At 41.0% G+C, this 18520-nt stretch overlaps 1 protein-coding gene across 22 annotated transcripts in view; it reads right to left on the reverse strand.

Annotated features, from left to right (window-relative positions):
- The window catches only part of caska (calcium/calmodulin-dependent serine protein kinase a), a 253409-nt gene extending 235341 nt beyond the window's left edge, over positions 1–18068 (reverse strand). For 14 of the 22 annotated variants that reach the window (XM_030428181.1, XM_030428175.1, XM_030428184.1 and 11 more), the window contains exons 1-2: positions 17778–18068; positions 7406–7518 (exon numbers count right to left, since the gene is read on the reverse strand). In XM_030428181.1, the coding sequence (XP_030284041.1) occupies positions 7406–7473 (68 nt within the window). In that variant the 5' untranslated portion in view covers positions 7474–7518; positions 17778–18068. The remainder of the gene's footprint in view (positions 1–7405; positions 7519–17777) is intronic. The other 8 variants (XM_030428180.1, XM_030428183.1, XM_030428178.1 and 5 more) reach the window with 1 other exon arrangement.
- Positions 18069–18520: the final 452 nt, after the last annotated feature.

Genomic DNA, 18520 nt, shown 5'->3' on the forward strand with positions numbered 1-18520 from the left:
AAGCCCCTTATGCTAACGGTAGCATGCGCTAATGTTTACGGTGGATGTAACACTATGGCTCGCGGAGATTTTTTCGTTCAATCGAACTAGTTTGACCCAGAATCGGACCCAGAAGGAGAGGCTCCAGAAGAAGTACAGACTCTGCGGCTGCAGCAGGACGTTTCAGAATGGTTAGTGTGGCTGAATAATGTTAGTTTGTTTGTATGTGTTGTTACAGTTACTACCATGTAGCTAATGGCTAACAGCTAGCGAAAGCTGTGTTTGTCTCCAACACAGTCTCCAAATTCTTGGACACTGTTCGCATCGTCTCTGTCTCCAGTCTGCTCATGTTTCAAGACTTTTTACTGTGACAACCAAACTCCATCGTAATATTATTAACATCAAACTGGCTTCAAACGCCATTGCATAGCGGACCGAAGTGGAGCTAACTAGTTAGCCACCTTCCAACTGACTTCACCATACTCGTCAGCAACTCTAAATACTATCAAACCGTGGCGACACTTATCGGTGGCTCGGGTGCAGTTGCTGCGTCCGGTATGGTTGAGACTGATCCTTTTACGAGGGTTAGTGTCGAGGTAAAGCCAGCTTTGTACTGACCCTCGTTACTGAAGCAGTCCGGTGTGAAGTGGTTAGCACACACATACAAGCTAACACGAACCACAGACGGCATGTTGTCGTTGAAAATGAAACACAACCACTGTCTCTTCTGTTGTTCTGTAGCTGGGAGAGAATATAGGCACTTATGTTGATTTATACAACCAACAACAGAGCAATAGCGTGTCTAGCTCTGAGCAACAACGTTGCGAAACACTGCTGTCTCTCCGCTGGACACACCGAACTTCACCTCGGGGATGAACGCCCCCCTCTCAGATATCTCCTATCACCGCGCAGTGGAGGTCGGCCTATGATAATGACTCCTTTCATTACGTAATGAAAGGAGCAGAATCTGAACAGCCTGTAGGAGCGCCGTGTTACCAGTGGGTAGGCTGCAGAGACCATGCAGGACTCGCTTGTTTTCCTCATTCTGGGAGTTGGCAGGCTCAGGGAGGACAAGCTTATATATGTAGAGACCAGAGAAAACATGTTTTTTATGATATGGGACCTTTAATGTCCGTGGATGAAATGATGGACTGACTGCTGTGACCAGCTGTTTCTTGGTTTTAAAACTCCCCAGCTGTGGGTCGTACAACAGTGCAGGTCATCGACACCTCCGCCCACCTCACGTAGAGGCCGGCACATTGCCGCCTCGTTTTTAGATAGCAGGCGAGGCGGAAATAAGTGTACCCTCCGAGGAGGCAAATCGGCGGACCAAAACAGACCCCCAATTTGCCGGCCTCTGTCTAAAACCGCGGACTGAGCCGCCAAAAATACGCAGTATATTCCAAGTAGTCAGCAGAGCACGATTAAGTAACTTCTGATGATCTCAGGTTGACTTGATGAACGATGTATTCTAGAATTCCCTTCCAATAAAATGCCAAAAGCAATTTTTTAAAAAGCAACTTTTAAGGTTTGAAAGGGAAATGTCTTTTCCCTGTGAGCTGCTTGGTGGTAGTTGGTTTTCCAGTAGTCTCCAGCTATAACCCAGGTGACAATGTGTGCTTTGGCATGCAGCATGGAAATATGTTTAGCTTGAAAGGGCCCCATATTGGGCCTGATTTAAATCCAATGCTACCAGGGAATCTTATAATGTTAATGAGGAAAAAGGAGTCTATTACTTCACAGTGAAGTCAGAGTCACCTGCAGCTCTTAATCTAACAGCTCCTTCTTCTTCCATTACCCCCACAGACAATATAAAGCTGCTCCCTGACATATTAAAAACAGATCCACTGTCAACTAATGCAGAAAATTACCAGTCTAGCTCTTTCGATGATTCTTGATGAACAATAGCAGTTAGTGCACACTGAACACATTGCATTTCCTGTGACTAGGCCTACTGAATAATAGAATTGTTTCACCAGTCATATGCTTTTAATGTGAAGCCGGAAATGTTGAGGTTGCATTAGAATTTAATTACCAGAGCGCTCTACAGATTCTTTTCTAGTGAAATGACAGGTAACAACAGTGCTGTCATATTAGCTCGTGGGAGAATTTTGTCAGAGCAGCACCAAATAGGATCGTTCATGGATACATGGCTTTGTTGAGACTCTATTGAAATTGAGCCCCAGTGTAATATTCTATTTCAAGGCAACTACCACCATTAAGTTCACTGCTGGTCACAGTGCCTTTTAAACACACTAAGGACTGGCAATGTAAAGAAAGCAGTGTTTAACCCACTGACCCAGCTTGTGGTGGTGCCATGGCATATGGGGGGGGTGACAAGTCGCATACGTCTGGCCAGTTCATCTCAGCACAGCATTAGCAAGCCTTGCTTATCACCAACTCTGTCAGACACATGGCTCCATTAGTGGAGCTGCCTGTCCAGATATAGGTCAGTGTTTTACACATTTTATCAAGGGCAAATGTGTACGAGCATCTACACATAAATACACAAAACCTCAGCAGAGCCTTTATTATGCATAATTAAAGGAGAACTTTGGTCGATTTAAACATGCAGCTTCATTGCTCAAGCTACCCTCGACTTGCCAGTACCGAAGACGCGAAAACATTTGGTCCAACCATTACAGAACTCCGTGAACGGAAACTTGGCATTGAACGCTAACAGCATGGGGTCAGAACTTTACACTGTGTTTTAAGCGTCTTAACATGCTCCACATCTCACACCAAAAGTTATGCAACATCAGCAGACACCTTAGCGCACAGCACTGTAGCGTGTATGACTCAAAATGAATTAAAAAGTAGTTAAAACAGTGTGTTTGTGCAAGGAGCTACTTACCTGTTTGTTGACATTCCGCGTCTTCCGGTAGCTAGACCAAACTAGCATATCCACCGAGTGTGCACTTAACAGGCTTAACGGGCTATTGTAAGGCTCATGGCTCATGACAGGCTGTAACATGAACATGTACATTATGAACAGAAACACGAAAATACTGGAATACGTTTCTGTCTCCGCCAGTGAGGGAGTAAGCGCACGCTCGACGGATTGACTAATTTGGTCTAGCTACCGGAAGACACGGATGTCAACAAACAGGTGAGTAGCTGCTTGCACAAACACACTGTTTTAACAACTTTTTTATTCATTTTGAGTCATACACGCTACAGTGCTGTGTTGTAAGGTGTCTGCTGATGTTGCATAACTTTTGGTGTGAGATGTGGAGCATGTTAAGACGCTTAAAACACAGTGTAAAGTTCTGACCCCATGCTGTTAGCGTTCAATGCTAAATCTGCGTTCACGGAGCTCTGTGATGGTTTGACCAAATGTGTTCGCGTCTTCGGTACTGGCAAGTCAAGGGTAGCTTGAGCAATGAAGCTGCATGTTTAAATCGACCGAAGTTCTCCTTAAGTAAGCTGCTGGGTTCCACCTTGGCAACAAAGGAAAAAGGGGAGACACACATGCGTGTAGGAACCTTCCTCATTCTCTACATGAGGTATACAAATATAGGGTAATTCATTGTATTTACAGTGGAGCAGGTCAGCTGTACAGCAATGTGTGTTTGAGGACAATATCCATTGTTAAATCCACAGTGAGTCCATATATGGAGGACAGGGAGGGAGGGAGGACATTGATCCATTCAGCTGGGTACTATTAACTCCAGTTTTTGGCTCCATTAACAGAGGAGATGACAGCCACTATGGTATGCTGTACAGGGTCTCAACGTTTCTCTATGCTTAGTGATGCATCTCATGGTACGGCATGCTCGACAAACTATATTACCGCACATGCCTATTTTTTCATTTAAATTCCCGTTTTATTTAGAAAGTCCTTCCAACAAATCATACTACAGCAGTCTCCAAAATAAAAGCTGCATCTTTTCAAAACTTAAACATTACAGAAAATCTGATAAAGGAGATGGCGGTGTGGTTTTTAGTCCTTCCAGACAGTTTTTGTTGTAGCCAAGCCATGTTGTAACATTGTCATGTGATGCACTGCTAACAAGCTAACATTGTGAAAGAGGCGTCTGTAAAACGGTAATAAAAGTCTTACACCCCCGCAAAATGACTTGTTTTACTGTCAGAATTTGTGCAATTCGGTCCAATAAAATTTGGAGAGCCTAGAAGAGCCGCCTGATTACATTTTGTCCCCATCCAAGGTAGAACCGCACTGAACTGGAAGTTAGCCGACTCACTCGGAGGAACTCTCCGTTGTGTTCGACATGCTCTATCGCACCCCAGCTGGACAGCCACTGTCATAATTAAAGCCTGATTCTGTAGGAAACACCGTACTTACAATAATATTGTTTTCAAATAGTAGCTTTAAGATAAGGCATTCACTTACTCTGCTGCACACACCTCTCTTAAGGCTGGATGTCAAAGTTCACAGCACCTCAAATCTTGGATGATTAGCTGGGCTTGCTGTAGGGATGTAATGGTTACCGATGTCACGGTAAACCATGGTAAAATTCCCGACGGTGAAGGTTACCTTTTAAGTTTTAATTACCATGGTAACCGCCGCGGTCGGTAACCACGGTGTGGAAAACTTGAGGCGCAGCGCGCAGCGTGCAACGTGCGCTTGTTATGTAGTGAAGAAGACATGGCGGAGGGAGGAAATGATAGTAGCGGCCCTCACTGCATTTTTCCGCCTTCAAAGAGAACCAAATCTGCAGTCTGGGCGTATTCTGGTTATTGTAAGAATGCTCAGGGACATCTGGTGGTCAAGGATGGCAGCACTGTCTGCAGGAGCTGTGAGAACAAAGTTGTTGCGAGGGGCGACAACACCTCCAATTTACTTACTTTCACTTTACGACCATCACCTGCAACTGTTCAGCGAATGCAAGGTAAGCTAACCTTAAACTCGGTTGCATGATGTATGTACATGTCGAGTTTTCTCTGTCTAATTTGCTGTTGTCACTAATTTAAATTGACCAGATAGTGGTATAACGGAACAAAGTTGATCCGTGATTTGGCACGTTATCTGAGCCGCTTATTAATAGTAGATTTCACTTTTTAAAGTCGACCTAATAATTCCCCAAATATTGATGCAGAGCTGCAGTGAGTAGGATTTGACACAACACGTACTGGAACGACTGAGTTAGTGAACACAAACTGACTGAGATGACTGACTTTCATCTCAGCTCCGTTCACCTGAGCAGCGTCTACCTGTGGCTCAGCAGCCATATGACCAATCAGATTGACCGAGTCCATTGACAACAGACGAGCAGGCAGACAGAGAGACAAGACAGCCAATATATAAGTAATATCAGAAATATATAATACTTGTGGATTATTTGTAGAATAGACTGTATATAAAGAATAATATAAAATGGTGAATATAACAAGTGTCTAGATAGAGATAAGAGCCAAAATAGAGTATTCATAATTCATTCAACAACAATAATCCTTTTTGTTTTTGTTTGGGTGTCTATAATAAGTACACCCTGACATGTAAATGTGACATCTGTCTTGGTTCATTTAATTTAAAGCGAAACTCTAGCCAAAAAGCAACCTAGGCTTTATTTGGGATTGAATATGAGTCAAACCTTTGTGTAAAAGCATAATTGCGACGAAAGAGGCACTTTTAAGATTTACCGTAGTTTCGGTTTTGGGCACGTTAATTTTGAACGGCAGAGCTAGGGGCATGACACGCTAGCATCAAAATCGCTATTTTTAGAACACCAAGAAAGCTCGACACAACATGAAACTTTGCTCGTAGCATCACCATAAACTCTATGTACACAAACAATGTTCTCAATGCTCTTGTTCATGAGTAGAGACCCTGGTGATGCTACGAGCAAAGTTTCATGTTGTGTCGAGCCTTCTTAGTGTTCTAAAAATAGCGATTTTGATGCTAGCGTATCATGCCCCTAGCTCTCCCGTTCAAAATTAACGTGCCCAAAACCGAAACTACGGTAAATCTTAAAAGTGCCTCTTTCGCCGTAATTATGCTTTTACATGAAGGTTTGACTCATATTCAATCCCAAATAAAGCCTTGGTTACTTTTTGGCGAGAGTTTCGCTTTAACTTAAAATTTGGACAACTGACTGCATAATATATGAATCAGAAACAGAAATGCTTTACAGCAGCTCCCATTCAAAGTCAAGAATATGCAGAAAAATAGTCGTAATAAAAATGCTAATTATAACAATAACAATAATAATAATAATAATAATAATAATAATAATAATAATAAACTATATATATGCTGCATATTTATAATAGAAGTCTACTGCAACTGTACTTTTTTACCATTAAATATTATTTTATACATTATCATATTTTTTAATGTTCTGTCATGGAGTATATCACTTCACTGCTAAAAGAAAAGAAAGCAGCTCACTGCCAGTTGCAGCTTCTTATCGTGATCTGCAGTCTTTGTTAATTTTTTGTCATGATTGCTATTATTAGTACTTAGATTATCAAAAATCACAGTTACATGTCAGGATGTGGTTATTATAGACAGATTCAATATTTAACTGTCATGTGTCATCACAGTAACAGCATTACATACATTAGCAGCTGTAAACACATAAACACATTATAAAACACATCATGTGGTCCCCTTTAAACGCTGGGTGGAGGTGTATATTTTCGTAAATAACCGGCGGTTCCAAATTAATGCAGAGTTAAAGAAAAAAAAAAAAACATCAAGAAAGAAGACGTGACCACTGACACTGCACGATTTTTTCTTCGCATTTTTCACGCATCGTGCTGCTTTCTGTCAGTCATCACACTGATGATCGCCATGGCTCCGGTGCAGCAAACTTTCTGTCTTAAAATATGCAGAGGAAAACTCAGGAGACTCGGGCCGCTAGATGTTTCTCTGTCGACCCCAAGAGAGGGAGAGATTGGCGAAAAAATAAAACGGAGCTTCAGCGTCTGTCCAAAGAGGACAGCAACAGGGCCAGACTGCCTGCTGGAGGGAGGAAGAAGGCTAGTAAGGAGCCTGGTTAATGGCGGCCTGGCGGTCGTCCTACACCCCCCCCCAAAAAAAGCGGATTTGCATGATTCACGAGGGTTGCATTTTCATGTCGAAAAATCCGGATTTCCGGAAAAATCCGGAAAAATCACATGCCTGATTCTTTTATAATTATTTAATGTTGATTTTGCAGTGTTTTGTTAAGGTTTTGGATTTGGACAATTTTAATATATAATAAATATATTTAAATATAAATCTTGATGAAATTATTTCAATTTATCAGTGTTTTTTCAACATTTTGAAGACATTTTAAAAAATACAGTGGTATACCGATAACCGTGATAATTTTGGTCACTATTACCGCGGTGTGAAATTTTCATACCGGTGCATCCCTAGCTTGCAGTGACAGTTATTATTTATGCCTGCAGAAGTTAGTTTCAGGTGAAAATGGCTAACATGATAAGTAATCATTGTGAGGCAGAAGTCATCACTCACAGATTGATCTCACTGCTACATACTGAGGACGTTTTCACTTGGCAGTTTTTCTTCAGAAAAATCAACATGTCTGCTTTCTCAGGACACAGCCCGCTCCTGGCTGATGGTGTCTACTGTGAGGAGAAGATAAACATAACAGTGAATGTTAGGTGAGCTGTTTATACAGCCCACCCAATTGATGAGCACATCTTTACAAGCTAGTCTTTACATATTACTGTCAATCTCTAGTTGACTTTTGTAGAGCTAGCTACATAGCCATAAAATAAAGCTTCATACTAATATCTTAAGTTGGCGTCACACACCAGAGTCTGGTGCTGGAGATTTTGTATCAAGCCACTCGGGCTCTGTAACATCCACAGGTAGACTTAAATGCTGAGAGGAGGATGGCTTCGGTCCGCTCTTCTTGCAAACATGGAAAAACGTTCTGCTCTTTAATTGATTCCGGGCACGGTCAGGTGCTTTATCAAATTAGTCATGTTGCCGGCCTTGGCAACGATGACTTTTTTGAATATATTGCATCGCGCATGATTGGCATCAATCTTTTTAAAATGGAGCCACGCTTTTGACCTCGGTGGCATTTTTTTTACCGGTCCGACGACACACACAACTTACAGTTCACAACACAGATACACGTAAACCCTGTCTGTGGGCATAACCACAAAAAGTCTCTGGTAACCATGTATGTATTATTCCTGCATGCCGCAATCACATGTAACGTTACAGCCAATCACCGGCAGCATTATCAAATTTTGATCAAGTGATTAACCTCTGGGGACCGAAACTTGGCACAGAACTATAACTATACGATACTTGGTACTAGAGAAGGCAAGGCAAGGCAAGTTTATTTGTATAGCACAATTCAGACACAAGGCAACTCAAAGTGCTTTACAGGCACACACAAATTACATTAAAAGACATAATTTAATTTAAAAGACATTAAAAATTGCATTAAAAAACATTTAAAAATAGCATTTTAAGACCAGTAAAAACATTAAGAAACAAACACCAAAACAAGTAGGCTAAAATAGAAAAGATTTAAAAGAAACAAGACTGTAGAGTCAGAGTCATAATGCAGTTCAAAGACTTGAATTGCTTCAGTTAAAAGCAGTGAAAAAAGAAATGTTTTAAGTCTTGATTTAAAAGAGGTGAGTGTTGGAGCAGACCTGCAATTTTCAGGGAGTTTGTTCCAAATATGTGGCGCATAGTAACTGAAAGCTGCTTCTCCATGTTTACTTCTGACTCTGGGGACTGAAAGCAGACCGGTGCCTGACGATCTCAGAGGTCTGGATGGTTCATAACGCGGCAGCAGATCAGAAATGTATTTTGGCCCGAAACCATTCAATGCTTTATAAACCAACAACAGGACTTTGAAATCTATTCTTTGATAGACAGGAAGCCAGTGTAAAGATCTAAGAACTGGAGTGATGTGATCAACTTTTTTGGTTCTTGTTAGGACTCGAGCAGCAGCGTTCTGAATCAGCTGCAACTGTCTGATGGAGTTTTTAGGGAGTTCTGTAAGGACACCATTACAGTAGTCAAGTCTGCTGAAGATAAATGCGTGAACAAGTTTCTCCAAATCCTGCTGAGACATAAGCCCTCTTATCCTGGATATATTCTTAAGGTGATAGTAGGCTGACTTTGTAACTGTCTTAATATGGCTGCTGAAATTCATGTCTGCGTCCATAATTACACCGAGGTTTCTGGCTTGGTCTGTAGTTTTCCACAATGACGTGACGTGCAATTTTGATGTCCAAAGCACATTTATGGAGTAAAAACACAAAAAATCTTAATAAAAAACACATTAATTCAATCTGTTAATCTCTGCTTATCTAATGATAGGAACATGTATTGAGGGTATTACAAAGTTTAAGAGTTATTAGACACAATGGTCACAAAATGTCATACCGGATAACTGTCCGGACCTCATGGTGAAATGCAAAAAAGCTACAAAATAGTTGAAAAGAAAATAAATTAAAAAATCTCTGCCCCAGACATTATTATATGAGTGTTGCCTTTGATATATGAAAATGTTACAAAAAATTAGACATCCAGTGGATTGTTATGCTTTTGAGCAGCTCGTCCCAAAACTGGTATGTCAGCCAATGTCATCCGGGATAAAAAGGAAGCTGGAGCAAATTTATGGGGCATTATGGGGCACACATTATCAGACATGAAGTTAGGCCATCAGGAAGACCCGAAAGGACCCTTAAACAATGGTGAAAGGTTAATAAGTGGTTTATATAATGTGCTTTATTTACTCTTTTCAGTCACTGGTACACTATGTTGTAAAATCCTGTGTCATATGGGATAACGCTAAAAAACATATATAATGTTGATTTTATGCAAATTTGTTTGTTTTATGTGAAATTATACATTTTAATGTTGAGGGTCAAGTTTGCAGATTTCTATAGGTAGCCAAAACAACTGCATGATTGAGTTTCAAACGGAGTTTTGTCATACTGGATAACAATTTTGTCATATAGGATAACAGTTATTTTCTGTTACCCCACAGTGTCATCTGTTATACAGAATGACACATATTTGACAGTAGTACTGTTTTATGCTTTTATTTGAATAATTTCCATTCTTATTGTGATATTAACACATTATTATGCACATTTAAATTTATTGCTGGCATATTATATTTTAATAATGGTATTTTTAAGCATTTTTTAGTATTTGAACACTTTAAATTGCTTAAAGTTTTTAAAATATGTTATGTGTCCCTTAGTCGACTGTCCCGCTGTTACTCTGATGTAAGCATGGATTATTGATGAATATCAATAATATTTAGGTTGTGTAAAGATGACATTTCAAGTGGAAACATTAGGTGTCATACCGAGTAACGATTTCAGTCAGGTGGGATAACGCTGATTAAAATGCCTTAAAATGCATAATTTCATTTTATGGAGTTGAGAAAACAATAATAGTATGATGCCAAGTACTGTTAAGGACTTTCAGACATTTTGCAGATTGAATCACTTTGCAGCATTAAAATGTAGGTGAGAACTTGAGCAAGTAGGGTCATGTCTATAGAAAACACATTATAATGAAAAAAAGGAATTGTCTAAGTTTCATTTTCTGCGCTTTAAATATTGGCAACTGTCTTACTTTACATATTTATGAAGCATTATTGACTTGTAATATAGTCAAGTTTGCATCTGTAATATAAGTTGTAATATAATAATATTTTGAAAATCCATTAACTTTATCCGGTATGACATTTTTGACTGGTGTCATCAAATAACTCTAAATTAAAACACATAAAATACATTTCTTGAAAATGAAATTTTTAAAATGGGTACATAACATCCTCATAAAAAGGTAAAAACTACATTGATCTCAGTTTTAACCTGTTTACATTTTTGGTCAACTTAAAACCTTATTCGTCACTGAGCCCATTACAGACTGTAGCTGAGCAGAGACTTCAAGTCGTTCTTCCTTGGATCCAAAAACAATTATTTCAGTCTTATCTTTGTTTAACTGAAGAAAACTCTGACACATCCAATCATTGATTTGTTCAATGCATCTACTCAGGGTATGTATGGGATTATAGTCCCCTGGTGATATGGTTATATAAATTTGTGTGTCATCTGCATAACTATGGTAGCAAATTTCATTGTTTTCCATTATCTGAGCTAGAGGGAGCATGTAAATGTTGAATAGTAGAGGCCAAAGAATGGAGCCCTGGGGTACTCCGCTTGTCATTTTCATCCGTTCAGATGTGTAGTCACAAATAGACACAAAGTAATCCCTCTCATTTAGATAAGATTTAAACCACTTTAGTGTTGTACCAGAGAGTCCAACCCAGTTTTCCAGTCGGTCCAGTAGTATATTATGGTCGACTGTGTCAAACGCAGCACTGAGATCCAGTAATACTAAGACTGAGATTTTTCCGCTGTCTGTGTTTGAATGAATGTCGTTGAGGACCTTAACAAGAGCCGTCTCAGTGCTGTGATGTGGTCGAAATCCTGATTGGAAAACATCAAAACAGCCATTTATTATTAAGTAATTGTTCAGCTGTTGAAAGACAGCTTTTTCAATTATTTTACTTAAAATTGGGAGGTTTGAAATGGGCCTATAGTTATTCATTACTGATGTGTCTAGAGTTCTCTTCTTCAGGAGTGGTTTAATGACTGCAGTCTTAATGGTTTGGGGGAAGACACCTGAGAGAAGAGACGTGTTAACAATCTGTAGCAGATCTGGAATCATGCAGTCTAAAACTTTTTTGAAGAACCCTGCTGGTAAAATATCCAGGCTGCAGGAGGAAGATTTCAAATGCTGTATAATGTCTTGCAGGTTTTTGTCATTGATTGGATCAAATTGTGTCATGGTATTAGAGTTGGGTTTAGGTGGACAAAACGACAACACACCTCCAGTACCTGGTAGAGTGGCGCGGACCGCTTGTCTAATGTTCTGAATTTTGGCAGTGAAGAATGATGCAAATTCATTACAGAAGCATTTCCGTCGGTGCCATAAGGGAACCGAGGTTCAGTACCCAGCCCTAGTCGCAACATGCAGTCTAGGGCCGGGACAACGCGCTGACGTAGTCGACGTAATCGATGACATAAATTCGTCAACATGAATAATTTGCGCCTACGTGTCGTCTCAAACAGGAAGTGGTAGTACCTGCGGAGGCTGAGAATAGCCCCTCTCACACAGAGACGCTGCATTAACGCCGTAGCGGTGGTTCGTCAATTCTCCGCCGTTGGTCATTCACACAGTGCGAAGCACCGCTGGAATAAAGACGAACCGCCATGTAATTCACACAGAAAGCTGCGCTGCCGCTCCTAAAGAGACGTGACAGTACACGTCATGATGATGACGTCGGGGTGTTTCCCAGGTGTCCCCCCCGTCAATCTAAACCCGCGGACCGTTCATAATGTGTAGTGATTGAGAACCCGGCCCCCTAAACATCCTGGAAGGTAAAAGAGTTTGCGCTAGTTACATTATTACATAATCACCATCAGTAAACAGGTCGCTGTGTGAGTCTGTCACTTGCGGGGACGGAGGCTGTTTTCTGGGGGAAAATTCACTGAAGTCTCGGTCGGGAGGGCTGACCATCACGGTGATTTCTATCAACACAACCACTTGAGTGAGTTAAAGGTTTTTGCCGGTGACAGAAGCTGTTTTTCGGGCAGAAATGTGACGAAGAGTTGGTAGGACAGGTGGGAGGACAGACGCTGCTCCGCCTATAACTGCGGTATTTTTTTCCTCATACCACCGATGACAACTACAGTTACGTTACTTTTGTTTGGTCATTTAACGTTAAATTAATCATTAGATTAGTTGACTAATCGAAAAAATAATCAATACATTAATCGTTTGAAAAATAATCGTTTGGGACAGCTCTAATGCAGTCCATTCCTTAATGCATAGGGCTGTGTTACATCCCCTACTGTGAGAAACACAGGCTCACATATACACACACACACACACAACTTTTTTCCAAGGATGAACTAGAAAAGAGCATGGCCTGAAGGCACAGGATGTCTCTTAATGTGTGAGTCAAACAAATGGACTGCTTCCCTCCACTGTGACCCTGACCTCTCCTGCTCCCTCACCAATTCCATATCCAATCCAAATGCAAGAGGATTGGAGGACAAACAGCTTTTGTACAAGGTAAGTGATCTAAAAATATACGCAAAGGACAAAACTGTGTTCATGCATAGTCAAATTATGAATGTGCAAACATATGGACACAATAACACAGTGGGTCCTGTTTTCCATAGAGCCATATCACCTACATATAACTAAACTGATGGGACGCTCAGAGAACAGTCATCACAACACTACTTTCCACAGCACAGTTCACAGTCTGTCAGGGCTGAATATGTTGTTGTAAGGCAAGTGTAAGGAAACTGTATTTGTCCCAATAACAAAATAACTCAAAAGGAAACAAACAAAAAAGGTACTTCCCCACATTATGTGCCACACATTACTCAACTATTTAGTCGAACGCATTACATTCAGAATATCCATTCAGTGTTTCCCACAGTATTTTCTGAGACTATAGCCTATGACATATACTTATATCATAGGCTACTTCAGATATTTCATGTTTTTTCTCTGGTTATAATGCTCTCACACAGCCATCATGAACTCCTCTGCATGGGCTTGGAATGAAGATTCATCTACTATTGTACAGAAATACTATTTTTATCATTTGTTTCAAGAGAGGAGTTATCCAAGTCAGAGTCCTGCTCGGGTTTGGGTGACCCGCACTATTTGGATGAAATGGGTGAAAAATAATGTACTGTGTCGGACGCCTGGAGAGCGCGGGTCTGGTTTTGCGATTGCTATTTTCAAGGCGTCACGTGCAAAAAAAAATCATTAGCGACACATTTACAAAAAAACTGCCTGCATTTCAAAATGATAAGCATATATATTTCATATGAGCTCATTCATGTGTGCTTGCGCCCTCCCAGAACTGGCTTACTTTTCATTCTTCAGGTGCGGGTTGGGCGTCCGTATCAATTTATAGCGGGTCGGCTCAGGTGCGGAATGTAATTTGTGCTACTGTCGGAAAACGGGTCGGATGCAGCTTTAAGTATAGCGGATTCAGGCGGGTGCGGGTTTGCAAAATAAGACCGGAGCAGGACACCGATCTAAGTGACCATTTTAATCATCTAGCTAATTATCAAGCTAAATATCCAACATGCTAGTTAACGTCAAGGACTGCGGGGGAAGACCACAGTAAAATATTTCCTTTCTCTAACACTGGATTTATTTATGCCAACGGTTTTACATGAAATCTGATTTTTTGTGAATATACAATAACAAACTAGACGCTTCTGATACTCTTCAACTCACCGTAACAGTCAGTCATAGGCGACATTTTTGTCATTTTGTAACCAATTCATGGCTGCTTAGGAGCGGCACACAGAACCACCATCTGTCACCGTGTGTGTGTGTGTGTGTGTGCGTGCGTGCGCAAGTGGAGGAGCCTCCGAGGGCGTGAAGCGCACTGCTCCAGGTCCGAAAACAGCTTCATATTTTTTTTTTCACTAATACAGCCCTGAATTAGCAAGACTGAAGTCATTAAAAGTCATGCAAACAAAAGAGACTAACTGAAACGTCGGTATGCGCTGGAAAGGAGGAAATATTTTTTCACATTCCATATATCAGATCCCTCAACTTTAACTCCTAACACATAACATTATCACCCGACACGTGTGACTGGATGACTGAATGTATGCCTGTACAGTGTCTTATTTATTTGATATTTATTTATATCTCCTTTGTTTTTACCCTTTTATCAATGCACTGATAGGAGAAGCACTCCTAAATTTCGTTGTACACTCGATGTACAATAAAGGCTTTCTATTCTATTCTATTCCGCCACAGTCTCGTCAATGTATGGGAAACACTGCCATTTATAGCAACTCTTGAAAAGAGTTTCAGGGTTGTTTCTTCAGGCCAAATGCCAGGAAAAGCATTAAGAACAACTACAACTGCAACGTACACATGAAAAAGAGAACAAAAATTCATCAACAGCTGAGGGTATATTATGAGGACAGGGTAATGTTCTGCAGCGTCTGCTGGGGGCAACCCAACTTGTCTGACAAGTAAGTGATGTTAGCCAATTAGCCTTAGCAGCTGTGTAATTCACGAGATAACAATAACATTACCTAAACAACAACCAAGGGAATTGTTACCTGCATAGCTAACTGGAGGAAGGAAGAGCTAGCATATTATGCATTCACAAATATTATCTAAATGTATCAGTGTGTATGTTGGTCTAACCCTATGGAACACACACAGTCATTTCGATGCCAGATCCAGGGTGTAGCCTTTTAAAATAATGCTTATCCTGGCTGCAGTTTTGTCATTTGGTTGGGTTTTCCGCTGGTTATTCAGGTCTCTTTCAGGATCAAAACTCCAATTGATGCTACAGTGCAGTCTTAAAAAGTAGGCTAACTGTGGCTGTTGCAGCTCTTCACACAGGGAACAGCATGTTGGCTGATAAAATACCATTTTCTTCTTCTGCAAACTATACATCACAGACTAGGACTGGGCGATTAACTGAATTTCAATTTTGGCAAAGATATTGTGCAAGATATGTCACGTGACCCTGTCTGCACCTCAAGGGAACACCACTAATTTATTTAACCATTTGAAGTCCACACACAGAGTAATACATGACCAAGTAGTGAAGGAACAACAAAACTCAAAAATGAAACGCTCCTCGACTCCTGCCACTGCCACACAGTCCTCAACTAAGGACACACTTTACAATGCCACCGCATATCCACCCAGCTCCCACAGGCATAAAGAAATGACGGATGCCGTCACATACATGATTGTCAAAGACATGTGCCCTATCAACACCGTTAGTGACCCGGGGTTCAATAAACTGATAAACAGTGTCAACAGCATTATATTTTGCCACCACAACGGACCTATGGTCGAGCAGCACCGGAATAGTGTTTATTTTTTATTCTTACATATTATTTAAGTAATTTTATTGATATATTTTTCTCTTATTTATTTGCATTTTTCTTGTTTTTCAGGTCAAACTTATCGTGTTAAAAGAAATACCAGAGTTCAAAGTTCAATAAGTGCTTGTTTTCAAATCAATGAATAATCGTCTTTAATAATCGTGATTACAATATCAATCAAAATAATCGTGATTATGATTTTTTTTTCATAATCGAGCAGCCCTATCACAGACAATCTGTCAAATGCAATGAGTGTTCTTCCGACCCCACAGGAACCATGGCTGAACAAATATTCAAAATGGTGATTATTTTATCTTTACTTTATACATAAAGACACAGGGTTGATAGAGCAGGAGAATTCCTTTAACTACATCCTTGTGTGTGTTTAAGTGAGAGAGAAAAAGCTCCTAGGGACTGTGGAGGATAAGAAGAGCACACACCATTTTGAGGCTTGCCTTGACATGTACTGTGCAGTGCAGGTCTTATCGCCCTGTCAAACAGTCAACCATCTCTGTGACACCACAGAAGGTCCCATAACCAGTCAGCCTACTATGACTGTCTGTTAGGCCTGCCAAGCTCCTGATTCACATGTTTGTACGCCCAATGAAGTTTCTTTCAAGACTGGCAGTTTGGATGACACAGTCCATTATCCATGCATCAGTCAAAACAGAAACAGTTTTCCCACAAACAGATTTTCTCAACTCATTCAACTGTCTTGAGTGAAAATCAAAACAAAGTGACTGTCTCCAGAGGCCTCGGTTCTTACGTTCACCACTTTATTTATTGAAGCTGTGCGATATGAAGTCGGAAAGTCCCAGGTATGGTGCAGGTACTGCAGTCATGAAGCAGAGCAAAGAGTATAAAGACTAATGCTAGGAGAAGCTGGGTCATCAGAAATAAAGGAAAGAGCTGTATGAATGTGCAGATCTCGCTGCCATTTTAGCCCGTGCTAACAGTATAGGAACATTCACAGCCATATCTACCTTCTACTGATCTGTCAAAACATTTTACTCAGTTGCAATAGTACAATTATATGGGTAAATATGAATGATATACCAAACTTTGTTAAGTTCCCTACCTTTCCAGCAGGATTATAACACAAAGGTAATTGTAGCAATCACAGTATAATTCCCCTGTCCCATTCAGCAGAAAACTATTATCCTGAGGGAGTTCACAGAGGTCTTCTTACTCAGTACGTTATGTTTATTTATATTGCAGCTATAACATCCATAAAGGGTGCAATGCACACTTGATCATTTTCATTTAATATCTGCCTTTCCTTTATTATGGGGTTCTCAAAAAAGTTTTTTTTTTCCATAAACATGACTATATTATAACTTTACCGTTGCAGTGATTATTGTTAAGTAGCCTGGATGAGACCTTCAGTCACTAACGATGACCAGATGTGCAGGGTGCATGATTCACGATGGTCTGTTGCCCTTCCCTTTAATCTTTGCAGAGAGTTGCTAACTGCCACTAGGTCAAAGTACAGGGTTTCATGCCAAGTTCTGTATGTCTGGGCAAGTGTAAAACCACGCAGGAGGATGGCAGATACTGCCACAGCAGCAAAACTGGGATTGCAAAATTGTGGCATCATGTGTCTATGACTTCAAAAAGGCAACATTACCCCTGTACTGAATTGCTATGGTATAGGCCTGAGTTTATGCTGAAAAAATAAATAAAATAGTGTTGCCAAGAGGTATACAATAGCATAAACTCAGATTTAGGCCACTATACATTCAATTAGGCTCTGGTGTACGCGGGCATACCATTGGTTTCCGCACAAATATTACCACGCTTTTGCGGCGTGCGTGCGTGTGCATTGAAGCGCGTGCCATGCCCTTAGGATATCATGAGGAGCTAATTGGAAAGCCCCGGTGAGAAACATTAACCTGAAGAACAGTGAAATACATGAGTAATACAACACTTACTTGCCAATGACCTCACAGAGCTCGTACACATCTTCAAAGAGAATGTCGTCGTCCGCCATAGTCCGACCCCGGCTGGGGAAGAACGATCCCCAAAATATGCGTCCCAAACCTGACTATGCTGCTAAGAGAGGGAGACGAAGGCCACAAGCAGCTGACCGTCTGACAGAAAGAACTGACAAAACACCAGTCGTATCGTCGGCAGCAGGCTGGTCGGTCAAGAGTTTCAAAGAGAGGTTTCTAAATTCCAGTTGTTGCCTCCTTCGTCGACCCCCCACACCCCCCCGCCCGCCCCCCCAAAAAAACAACCGCTGCGTCGCTGTGGGTGAATCGGCACAGTGGGAGCTCAATAATAATCCAGTTTGGAGTTCATCGGTTCCGCCCCGCCTTTCTCACCGCTTCCCGGTATCGTTTTTTTATCGTTACTCCCGTCTCCAAAAGCAAACCATACGTGGTGGTTTAACAAACATGATAGTAAACTTCTCCGCAGCCGTGTCTCCTCCGTGATCAGCTTCGACTTTTACACTGCTGTTAAAGCTGTGCTTATAGAGAAAGAAATGCCCGAACAGATCCGATGGACAGTGTACGTGTAACAGCACTGATCCAGGTGGGATACAGTGATCTTAGCCTCCCGACCAGCCACGGGTTACACTTTCGTGTTCTCACGGATGCACACACACAGTCCTTCTGTCGCTGACTGGCGGGCGGGTTTCAGTCTTCAGGCTTCACTCCCCTCTTTCTTCTCG

Source organism: Sparus aurata, chromosome 9 (assembly GCF_900880675.1).
Source record: "Sparus aurata chromosome 9, fSpaAur1.1, whole genome shotgun sequence".
Taxonomy (NCBI): domain Eukaryota; kingdom Metazoa; phylum Chordata; class Actinopteri; order Spariformes; family Sparidae; genus Sparus; species Sparus aurata.